Source organism: Convolutriloba macropyga, chromosome 9 (genome assembly GCF_964194025.1).
Source record: "Convolutriloba macropyga chromosome 9, txConMacr16.3, whole genome shotgun sequence".
Taxonomy (NCBI): Eukaryota; Metazoa; Xenacoelomorpha; order Acoela; family Convolutidae; genus Convolutriloba; species Convolutriloba macropyga.
In genome coordinates, this window is record NC_134476.1 from 60333081 (window position 1) to 60345603 (window position 12523).

The 12523-nt window shown below is 36.6% G+C and overlaps 1 protein-coding gene across 5 annotated transcripts in view; it reads right to left on the minus strand.

Moving 5' to 3' along the window:
* The window catches only part of LOC142345904 (uncharacterized), a 106666-nt gene that overhangs the window by 18903 nt on the left and 75240 nt on the right, over nt 1-12523 (minus strand). For all 5 annotated transcript variants that reach the window (XM_075398350.1, XM_075398349.1, XM_075398351.1 and 2 more), the window contains 4 exons: nt 4979-5195; nt 3931-4083; nt 2959-3159; nt 2381-2566 (listed from right to left, as the gene is read on the minus strand). In XM_075398350.1, the coding sequence (XP_075254465.1) occupies nt 2381-2566; nt 2959-3159; nt 3931-4083; nt 4979-5195 (757 nt within the window). The remainder of the gene's footprint in view (nt 1-2380; nt 2567-2958; nt 3160-3930; nt 4084-4978; nt 5196-12523) is intronic.

A 12523-nucleotide genomic window follows, 5' to 3' on the forward strand; every position in this document is an offset into this window, starting at 1 on the left:
AAATTTGGTACAGGTAGACGCTCGTAATGGCTTTTGAGGAGAGAAAGGCAACTCGTCAATCCGTAAAACATCGCCGGCAAATTGCCAGAAAATAGCCGCGACAAACGCTTGTGGCCTTCCATGAATTGAAACAACTAAAGAAAAAAGATAGACAGATCGACCAGAAGTCCTTTAATAGACCATAAGACTTTTTAGGTTAGATTCGGACTGTCAATTTTATGACACATACGGTCTATCAGGAGCGCTTTTCCAAAATTGATATTCGAAATCAAAAACTCGAGACTAATATTCAAGAATTAGGGCATATAAGTTTGCAACTACTTAGATGCACACTATTGATTTTTAATTAAAATGTTAAAAAATCTAAAGTTTCATAAGTGAGTTCAGAAGTCATTTTTTCGAGTGAGGTAAGTCACGCAATTGACCTAAAAGCAGAAAGGACGTCACGCATACAAATTTTAATTCCAAAGGAATAGAAGTCACTGAAGCCAACTCCAAGAAGTCAGGTCGTAAGAATCATGGATGGAGAGGACGAATTTTAAAAAAAGACACGATGTCCCCAATAATAGCCGCTATCGCTTCGCGGCTATTAACAACAACTACAAGAAAAAGTTGCTAGTGCCAAACATAGCGCGCAGATTGCCGGAATAGCTGCGAAACAATAGACCTGCGTGCCATATAATAGAGATAGAAACAGATACAGATCTAAATTGAAAAAAAATCGACGCCGCTCAAAAAACTAGGTAAAAAACATTCCGCGATAAATTAATAAAGCTTATTAAAATTCGTTCAGCAGAAGCCTCTAATAAGGGACCTTTACTGCACAAATGAGTTCCTCAGACCTTAAACAAATTCAAATTAAACTTAAGTTTTAAAGTGCAAACGTCATTTTACTGAGTGAAGTAAGTCAAGTATGCTCAAAATCTAATCACGCAAATAAACTTAAAACTTTTGCAAGCGAGCGAGAAATGACGTCACGCGCACAAATGCCGTTAGTGGGAGGAAGAAGTCATTCAGAACATTTGACTTTTTCAGCTTTGCTGTGTGAACAAATGTAGAACGAAAAAAAGGCGTCAGACGACGAAACAAAAAAAAACCAAGAGCACCGCAATATAGCTTCGCTCAGCTTACAGCTTCGCAGCTATAAAAAAACATTAAAAAGATCAGCAGGTTTGAGAGCAATTAAAAAGCAGAGCGCCTAAATAATAGGCATAATCGACTAACGTCGCGCGAATTCCTCTCAAACGACCTGCGAGCAGTTAGCTTTATCAGCAGCTAGCCACCGGGGGGGGGGGGGGTGCACCAGGAGGATGGGGCAACAGTGGGGGGGGGGGGGTTCTTCATCAACCTCTAAGAACAGCCCTTCACACCATAAATATAATTCTCCGAAACAGTTTCTGTGAATCGCATACTTGGAGACTAGTGAGCCGAAACTAGTGCTGAAGACTATGAGCACTTAATGCCCGCTGGGCGCTACCTGCTTATCCTATTTTTGAGGACGACAAATCAAATGGGTCCGACGAAAAATCGGTCAAGCGAAAAATTGCATAAAATAGCCGGCAGATTGCCGGAATAGCTGCGAAAGAATGGACCTGCGTGCCATATAATAGAGATAGAAACAGATACAGATCTAAATTGAAAAAAAATGACGCCGCTGAAAAAAAATAGGTAAAAAACATTCAGAGATAACTTAATAAAACTTGTTAAAATTCATTCCGCAGAAGCCTCTTATTAGGGACCTTTACTGCACAAATGAGTTCCTTTGACCTTAAACAAATTCAAATTAAACTTAAGTTTTAAAGTGCAAAAGTCATTTTATTGAGTGAGGTAAGTCAAGTATGATCAAAATCTAATCACGCAAATAACCTAAAAACTTTTGCTAAAGCGAGTGAGAAATGACGTCACGCGCGCAAATGCCGTTAGTAAGAGGAAGAAGTCATTCAGAAAATTTGACTTTTTCAGCTTTGCTGTGTGAACAAATGTAAAACGAAAAAAGAGCGTCAGACGACGAAACAAAAAAAACCAAGAGCACCGCAATATAGCTTCGCTCAGCTTACAGCTTCGCAGCTATAAAAAGAGACCGACAGGACTATTATAATTGCTACTAACTTCGTTTGAGAGCAATTAAAAAGCAGAGCGCCTAAATAATAGGCATTAAAGTAGCTGTCAGCGGTTATTAAAAATGCATCCAAATGCGACACAATTGATGGACTTTTTACGGTAAACTGTCTGAAAATTGAGTTCAGCTGCAAGAAATTGTGAATGAGAGCAAAAGTAGCGATCGTGAAACTCATCAGGAAAAAGCCTTGAAACGGTTCCTGGATCTGAACGTTCGAGTATATCCTAAATATACGTGGGAAGGGGCAAAGTAATATTGTACCTTGGAGTAAGCAGAGTCAACTTTGAGGTTGAAATTGGCAGCAGAGGAGTTGTTGTTCCTCCTCTTCTCTCCTTCTGTGTGAAGTACCCACTCGTACACTCTGTCAAAGTGCTTGTACTGATCTATCTCTTCTTTCTCTCTATCTGTCACTACTACCTCTTCCTTCCTACTCTTTCCATTAATGAACTTAAAGCAGAAAAAATATTCCTTTGGGATACAACCGCATTTTTCAAATGAAACGCTGTCAGATTGCACAGTTAAATGATTAAGTTTCTTAAACGATGCACAATAATTCTCTTCAGAGGTTCGATTTTAATAGATACCCATTTTTCTACACCCTTTAGGCGAATACAATATTGTTTGGCCATGTTTGGTTCATTTGAGCATGCATACTTCCAATGAAAAAGCCACAACACTTGATGCGAAGAGCTTGAGAAGTCACCTGTTTCTTCGTATCTGTTAAAAACTCAAATTTCACTCAAGCAATGAATATTATCCAAAAGCTGTGGTGTGTTAAATTGCAAGAAACCACTGAGAACTCTATCAGTTGAACAACTCACATGCCTATTTTTGCGTACCTGTTCAAAGTATTGGCACTGTGTAAGTAGAACTCTGTATTTGGCACCGGACTGTTTCACAGAAGATCCAGATGTTGTACCACTACCACTACCAGGTGTGGATAGAGTTGAAGCTATAAATGCTTCTTTGTCAAATTGACACAATTCGTCCGTATTGTTTTCACTTTCTGTCACTGTTTGACAAGAGTCAGTGAGGTCTTTCTAAAATTAGATGTGACCTCCAGTTGGGTTCAGTTATTCAACTGTTTCAACATTACAAAGTGGTCAGATAGATATATTCATAGAAAGTAAAACGGTGGCTAACATTGACACTCGATCTAGTTATTTAACAAAACTCATTCTATATTTTGACAACCTACTTTGTAAAACACAACTAACAAGTTGACCAAATTTCCAGCCTCTCACTTTCCAGTATTTCTACGAAGATATTCATTTCAAAATGAGAACTCGCATCAAAAGTGGCAAATACTTCTTAACTTATATCTAGTCGATGGTAGATAGGTAGATAGGTCGCATAATACACTATTTACTACACAAAGAATACAACTAAATTGTGATAAGACCCAACACATAAACAGTGGACCTAATCCTCTAAAACCAATCGAAAAAGTGTCAATTAGAACACATCTATTCCCTCAAAATGCGATAAGATTGAGCGGACGTTTCCACAAGTTTGTTTGAGGTATAGGCGACATGATTAGAATTTGTGTAATCAATATATTCTGTTGTTTCTAAATTCTACCCAGCACAATTACAGGCACAAAATGTGTCAGGGATCTTATAAAGACATAAAGACCACACATTATATAAAAGATTAGATTAGGTTAGATTACAAAAATTGGACCGATACGACAGACGGGGGGGGGGGGGTTCAACCGTGACTTAAAATTGCATTAAAAAGAAAAATAATTGGTAGAACTTCGTCTGAGAGCACGTGAGTGAGGGGGGGGGGGGGGGGGTTTGGTGGAGTACCTTTTGATAGAAGCAGGAGTGATATCCGAGTAGTAGTTGTGCAATGAACCTGTGAGCACTATCCAACACACATTTGGCAAACTCCTCTATAGTCATGTCACACCTGGACAGCTTCTGCAGCAGAGACTTCCACACACTCTTCAGACTGTATACCTCAACACAAAGAAGCCATTCCAATTTGTAGCTTAATTGCATCATTCACAGGCCCATCCTATGAAGTGCGTGAAAATTTCACTTGAGAAGTCAAATACCATTCCAGAAGAAAAGCACAAAAAAGGTCAAGCGAAAAAACGAAAAACAATTCAGGAGTGTTCGACGACTCCGTCGAAAAACAATTCAGGAGTGTTAGACCTCCTATCTCCTATACTTTACCTATTAATCCCGCTTTTGAAGATGATATGTTGAAAGGGTTAAAAACAATACCTCAGACGAAAAGTTGGTACTGCAAAAAAATAGAACAAATACCAGCAGGACTGCTGAAATTGCTAAAAATTTCGTTTCAGAGCAATTAACACTCTCAGAGATCATGCTGACCTCAGATCTTAAACTGGGGATTTCGGAGTGAGTGTACTGTGACGCACAGAAATTTACTGAATAAGGTGTGTAGTTTTGTAGTGTTTAATAGAAAACGGGGAATAGAAAACTTAGGAGTGTCTATGGACAATTTTCTTGCATAAATATTGCTCTTCATAAAACTATTTTTGTTCTACCAATTGGCTTGTTTAATGACAATCAGATTAATGCGAATTGTTTGTTAGACAGTTAAGTAAGGTAGGCGAGCAATGCTGAGTTTTGCTTCCATTTACACATAGCAAAACAATTAATAGCTAATTTTATTTCCAGAAATGACAAAAGTTTTACTTAAAAAGGTCCTCAAACGTCACACTGAGCATTAGCAGTTTATTTGAGACTACAGGATAACTCTAACCAAAAATTATTTGCTTTTATATGTTTGCTGCAACCTTTGTTACTCTGCCTGAAACAAGTATATTGGAATGCACAATTCTCAATACTTTCGTCTTTATTTCATGTAGATGTGGATGCTTACATAAGTGCGTGGGAATAAGTCATACACTCTGTCACATCTATTGTGCATGTTGTCCAACCTCTCAAACTTCTCTGCCTTGTCTGCATCTAGAGACACCAATACATAATAACCGGTGTTGTTCGGATCAGGTGCATTGTCCAGGTTAGTCTCCACGATCTCTCTTCTGGCCAGTTCCAACATTGAGTTATGGATCCCAATTATGCACGGAAGAGGAGCACTGCCGAAAAAAACGAACTTGATACAAATGGCTCTGGCTCTAAAATGCGAGCTCTTATTTCAGGCTATTTATTGAAGACAAAAAAAAGCAAATTGCATCAGCTTGATGTCTGCTACCTTTGAAACAACACTAAAGCGCCAGAACCGCTTGCGCAAAAACTAAAATAGAAACCAGAGAGCAAATGCACATCAGATAAAAAAGGGGGAATTTTCGGAGTGTTCCTTATAAACTTTGCCGATAGATTGCCGGAAAAGAGCCAACGGTGACGCCCAATGCACTTTATCGATTTATCAATGACCGGGCTTTATCGATTTATCCAGTTTTTTTCTGACTATTCTCTTTGGACTTTGATCGAATGGTCCTTTGATCGATGGTAAAAGTATTTAAAATCCACTCAGTTGAAAGAAAGTGAGTGAGATAAGTGAGAAATCAAACGTGAACGTCGTGATGTATAAAAAACGAAAAACGTGATCGACAAGTGAAACGAACTGAAAAAACACAACAGGACTAGTCCTGAATTCCAAGTAAATAATATCAGCCTCCGATAAAAGAGCAAAACAAATAACCAGACCTCCACGAAAGTGAAAAAAAAAACAAAATTCAAAACATAAATTTATTTCAGTTCTGTTAGATAAATAGTGTTATAGAAGATGTTATTCAAACAACCGCAGCCACAAATGATTTTTACACAGTGCAAAACTACATGTTGACAGCAAACAACAACTTTATGCAAAACCACTGCAGATAAAATAAAAGGACAACACACACTCCGAACCTCATCAAAAGTAAGTGGCATCAAAGTCATCTAATTGAGCTCTTTAATATCTATTGCACTATCTATCAATAAACATAGCCGGAAAATTGCCGGAAAATAGCCACGTTGACCCGCTTGACACGCATTGGGATTGAAGCAGAAAAGAAAAAAAAGAGATAGAAATTGACACAATTTTTCTAAGTGTCAAAATTTTTTATTGGTGTGCAAATTCTGCACATTAGGTTAGACTCACATTATAAAAAAAACATAATAATCGGTGGCCCAAGGACTGTTCCTTAAGGGACTCCGTGGTAATTGTCACCCAACCTGAATTTAAGGTCCCATTCTTAACGCATTGTTTTCTATTAGATATGTATCATTAACAGAAACATCTGCCTTCTCATTCCAAATATTAAATAATCGAGGTTTTTCGTTTTAGTTTCAATGACTCTTTAGATATCCCCTTTTCTTCCTTTGAAATTTCTGTTATTTCTTCAATTTTTATAGGTGCTAAACTGCTCAATACATTTTTGAACAAATCTGAAAAGAGTTGAAAGGTGCCATTTGCTTCGTTCTGTTGATACAAATGTCTCCAATCTGTTGATGCTAGTTCAGCTCTAGAAAAAAATTTATTTCTAATTCTATAGCCAATTTTATTGTAAATTCAAATTTCTATAACAATAACAAAAAGTTTGGTTAAACATTTACATTTTAAGATTCACTTCATAATCGATTAGATTCTAAAATTACTTAATTCAGCTGCTAAACTGACCGTTATTAAGCACTAAAACAATTGCCAGCTAGCAATAGCATCAATGAACCTTGATACGCTAATAACCTACAACTTAATGACCGGCCTTTAAACGCTTATCCGGTTTCTTACAATTTTGCTCTTTTGACATTGACCGTATTCACTACATTGCGTAACTCGATGCGTGAAAGAATCCATTGTTAGAATCCATTCAGATGAAACAGTGAGTGAGGTACGTCAGAAGTCAAACGTGAAAATCGTGACTTGCGTAAAACGAAAAACGTGATCAAAAGGTAAAGCGAAATAAAAGAAGGACAGAGCCTAAATAATAGCCGTTGAGATGCTGACGGCGGCGATTAAAAACAAAATATCGACCTTAACGAAAACATTATCGGGACAACAAATACAAATGTAGCAACAAATGCAGGCAAAAATCAAGTTCAAAAAGTCAAAAAACGGTGTCGAAGCCCAAAAAATTGTTAGTAAAAAACTTTAAAAATTAAAAGATCCAATTATGCCTAACTGGAGAGACAGATGAGACTTATCATTAATGAGTCTAACCGACCCGACAACAAAAGAAAAATGCAAAAACGGTCAAAATCCAATAAGAACGATTATTTTTTTTTAAACAAGTCGTGTCAAAGCTGTTAAAAACTGCAGCTTTGAACTTAAAAAACTAGATAATCTCAAATATGTCTAATTAAAAGCCAATGAAACCCATCGTTCATGATTAAGTGACAGAAAAACAAAGAAAACTTTAAAGGCACAAAAAAAGTATTTTTTAAAGCAGTTGATGTCAAAGTAGTTAAAACTGATTGATATGAAAGTTTTGAATTGACAAAAATGAGAATCATAAGAATGTCAAACAGAGCTGTCCACAATGAAACTGAGTGACAGACCAAACACTTTTAAAGATGGAAAAATCCAAAAAAATGTCTATATTTTAAAAACTATTGGTGTCAGTTTCGTCAACAAAAAGAACGTCAACGGGCAAAAACCAAAAAACATTGAAAATCCAAAATCTTTGAAAACCATTGGTTGCCTTTTCAGGGGTTTAAGCAAAAGCAACTCTGCGTTATTAGGAGATACACATTACATTTTAAAGGTATTTGTACAGAAAATGGAAACATAAACCGACTAATGTCGGAAGAATTGCTCTCGAACGCCAGGCGGGTCGGAAAACATTTGACCCCTCCGGGATTGGAAACACTGACGTCCCGATCTATAACCAGATGCACTGCCCACTCGGCTATTACGTCCTTGTCGTTGCTTTGCTACAATCGATTTTATTTTAGCAACAAGCTTTACTTCGGAGTGAGAGCAATAGAGATCACTCCAAAATGAAGAACGAAAGCGTGAAAAAGTCACTTGAGAAAAAGTCAAAGAATGTTCTAGAAGAAAAACGCAAAATTAACACGCAAAAAATTTGCATTAAAAAATACCAGCACGTTTACAATAATTGCAATGAACTACGTTCAAGAGCAATTAAAAAACATAACCGGTAGATTACCGGAAAATAACCGCCGTTGACACGCTTGGTTCACATCGGGATTGAAACAGAAACATAGCCGGCAGATTGCCGGAATAGCTGCGAAATAGACCTGCGTGCCATATAACAGAGATAGAAACAGATACAGATCTAAATTGAAAAAAAAAATCGACGCCGCTCAAAAAACTAGGTAAAAAAACATTCAGCGATAAATTAATAAAGCTTGTTAAAATTCATTCCGCAGAAGCCTCTTATTAGGGACCTTTACTGCACAAATGAGTTCCTTTGACTTTAAACAAATTCAATTTAAACTTAAGTTTTAAAGTGCAAAAGTCATTTTATTGAGTGAGGTAAGTCACGTATGATCAAAATCTAATCACGCAAATAACCTAAAAACTTTTGCTAAAGCGATTGAGAAATGACGTCACGCGCGCAAATGCCGTAAGTGAGAGGAAGAAGTCATTCAGAAAATTTGACTTTTTCAGCTTTGCTGTGTGAACAAATGTAAAACGAAAAAAGCGCGTCAGACGACGAAACAAGAAAAAACCAAGAGCACCGCAATATAGCTTCGCTCAGCTTACAGCTTCGCAGCTATAAAAAGAAAATATTGACCGAATTTTTCCACTAACAACCTTGAATGAACTAAACATAGCCGGTAGATTGCCGGAAAATAGCCGCCGTTGACACGCTTGATGCACATCGTGATTGAAACAGAAAGAAAAAAAGAGACAAATTGACTGATTTTTTTCCTGCTTTTTTTCAGTGTCAACAAGTTATCTAATTAGGCGTGCAGCTTCAAATGGATTCTAAAAAGATAATCAATTCAGCTTCAAAACTGAAATATAATAATCTTAATACCAATGTCAGCTAGCAAACACGAATGAACTATGATAACCTAATTCTCAATCACTTAATGACCGCGCTTTATCCCGGCTCTTTTGATTTTGATGTTTTGACTTTGATGTATTCACCTCATTGAGTAATTCAAAGCGTGAACTAATCTAAAATCCATTCAGCTGAAACAGTGACTGAAGTAAGTCAGAAGCCAAACAGAAAATCGTGACTTACGGAAAACGAAGAACGTGATTAAAAAGGTAACGCGAACTTTAAAAAGGGAGAGCACCTAAATAACAGCCGTTGAGAGGCGGACGGCGGTTATTAAACAACAAAATCATTAGTCAAATTCCCGAACGTGAAAAAAATGCTATCAAAAACCAAAAATCCGTTTAAACACCATTCTCTCACTTCACTTTCAAAATTACTTTGAAAAAATACAAGCCTTTTAACAACTCGATTTTCGCTCTCCTTACTATTCCAGTGTAACTACAAACACTACTCCGATTTGACTTCTCATTGTTAAGAAAAGGTTTTAAAAAGTCTTAAAAAAACAGATCTTAAAAAAGACGGCAAAACAAAAAATCTGGCAAAAAACAACCAAAGGCTTCCGGAAATGAACCGGAGACATTTGACCAAAACACTCAAATAAACACTCTGAAAAACATTCAATGAACGTTAAGAAAGAGCACGTTAGAGACAATTACCTCAAAACCAACAACTCAAACGCATTAACAAAAAAAACACAACCAACTATCTCAAATTCTTTAATTTTCTGACTCTAATCGGACTCTAATCCATACACCGTGTGATACAGTTCTCTTCACTCAGGATTTAACACAATAGTTTTGAATGACGGAGGGTGGTCAAATGTTAAGACTGAAACTGTCTAAAAACAGTTTTGGTGAATCGCATACTCATCGACTAGTAAGGCGTCAGCCAATTAATGCCTTTCAAGCATTACCTGTTTACCTCGTTTTTGAGGACAAGTTGAAAAACACCATAATCGCAAAATCAGTTTTTAATTAATAAAAGACGGTATTTGAGTTCAACTGACTGCATAATCAACCGAAGTTTTGGTCGCAAAACTTGAGCGTCCACCAATGATAGCTGCATCTAAACAGCTAACTCAAAAACTCGAGTAAAGTTTAGAGTGAACGGGAAACATAGCCGGCAGATTTCCGGAAAATAGCCGGCGTTGACGCTTGATTCACATCGGGATTGAAACAAAAAAAAGATAAACTGACCAAATTTTGTTCCACTTTTTTCGGTGTCAAAAAGTGTCCGAATTCGGCCTGCAGTTTCAGTTGGATTCCAAAACTATACTTAATTCAGCTTCTAAACTGAAACCTAATAAGCTTACTACCAATCTCAGCTAGTAATGAACTTTGATAAACTAATTCTCAATGACTTAATGACAGGGCTATATCGGTTATCTCGTATCTTTTAATTTTGTTCTTTTGACCTTGACTGTATTCGCTATCTTGCGTAATTCAATGAGTAAATGGATTTAAAAACCATTCAGATAAAACAGTGAGTGAGGTAAGTCAGAAATCAAACGTGAAAATCGTAACTTATGTAAAACGAAAAACGTGATATCGAAAGGTAAAGCGAATTTAGAAAACATAGCAGGACGAGTCCTGAAGTACAATTCAAAAAAATTTCAATGACTAAACAAAAAAATAGACCTAAAACGGACTATGAGCGATTTGAGAAAACCATTTCTAAAAAAAATCAGGTAAAAAACAGAAAATCAAAGTTAAAATGCCGCATGTGAACAAAAATTCACTATCAAGAAACGGAAATTTGGTTCAAACAAAAACCGAGGCCTAGAATGAACGATGAATGGATTGGGTAAACCGTTTTAAAAAAATGAAATCCAAAAATTGAAAAAACAGGAAAAATCAAAGTGAAATTGCCGCATGTGAACAAAATCCACTAGCGAGAAAGCGAATTTTTGTTCAAACACCGTTTTCTCACTCTCCTTAAAATTAAAGCAAAAAAATTTCATGAAGCAAAAACACTCGTTTTTTCGCTCCACTTGCTGTTTCGGCGTGAACAAAATAAAAAATCACTACTCCAATTTTGACTGAAAAATTCATGAAAATGTGTGAACAACTCTTGGAAAAAGGAAAGAACTAAAATTCAAATTCTATGAATTGTGAAAAAGGACAGCGCCTAAATAATAGCCATCTTAGAGGCTGACGACGGCTATAAACAGTATAACAACAGTAAAACCAGCTTTTAGACATCTGGGGAAAAAGTTAGATTGAAAGTCGCCTAATCAAAATCATATTTAGAAAGTTGGAAAGAAACTATTAAGCCATGTGTTGGATGGTAGTGTCTCAATTGAGGCAAGAAATTAATTGCTGATTTTAAACCCATCTTACTCAAATTGTTCAACATGGTGCGTCAGTTTATCCAGTTGAAACAGTGAGTGAGGTAAGTCAGAAGTCAAACGTGAAAGTCGTGACTTATTCAAAACGATAAACGTGATCGAAAGGTAAAGCGAATTTCAAAAAGGAGAGCGCCCAAATAATAGCCGTTGAGAGGTTGACGGCAGCTATTAAAAAATAAACAAAGTTTTGACAATACTGTCAGAATTTTCGCAACCTATACAAGGCCACAGTAGCTATTGAATAAAAATAAGTGAATTCATCTCGCGATTGATAAAGAACGAAAAGTGTACAAGAATCCGCGAAGTTAACAAACTCTTACAAGACGGGACCGACCAGAAAGCTAGCTAGAGGCTTGCTGAAGGCAGCTCACCCTAAAAATTTATTTTAACTAAAAAATTAATATTAAGTACCTAAAACATTAGGCACAATCACGTCAAGAAGGAGAAAAATGGGCAGTAAAAACGTCAAACAAAAAGGATGCGTCTTAGTGTGATCTGTAGTCGGGAACAGCCCCACGCTCTCGCAAGACACCTGTCAGTGCCAATGAGGATGAGTAGTCTAAGTAGTTCTTTTCTAATTATAATGATTTTCGAATGCTCATTAAAAACTGCACAACACTAGTTAGTTCCACACCACGAGCACTGAAAAGCATCCCGAAAAAGAAATAATCTGTCCAAGACTGCAGTATTAAACAAAGATCGAGGGCGGATATCCTTTTTAAGCATTAATTGACTACATTGAACACAGCTTTAATTTTCTAAACATGGAATTGTCACTGAATTCATGCAAAAAATATTTTATACAAAAACCACTAGTAAAGTTCTAAGGATCAACGAGTTGGCTTTCTTGAGAGCATTGACATGAGAACGAACCAAACTATAGCCGAAACTTGTTTGGCGTTACAATTCAACATCGTCAGGGTATTCACTACGATTGCTTTTGTACTTGTTTGATAGTACCCTTCAACTATACTCTTGTTTTTTTATAAAACATTTGCTTAAGCCACTCATAAATATGCTACTAAAATATTGAGGGTAATTAAAACTCTTCAAGCTGCTCTGATATATTTTTGCAATTTCGTTTTCGGAGAATATTCTGAAA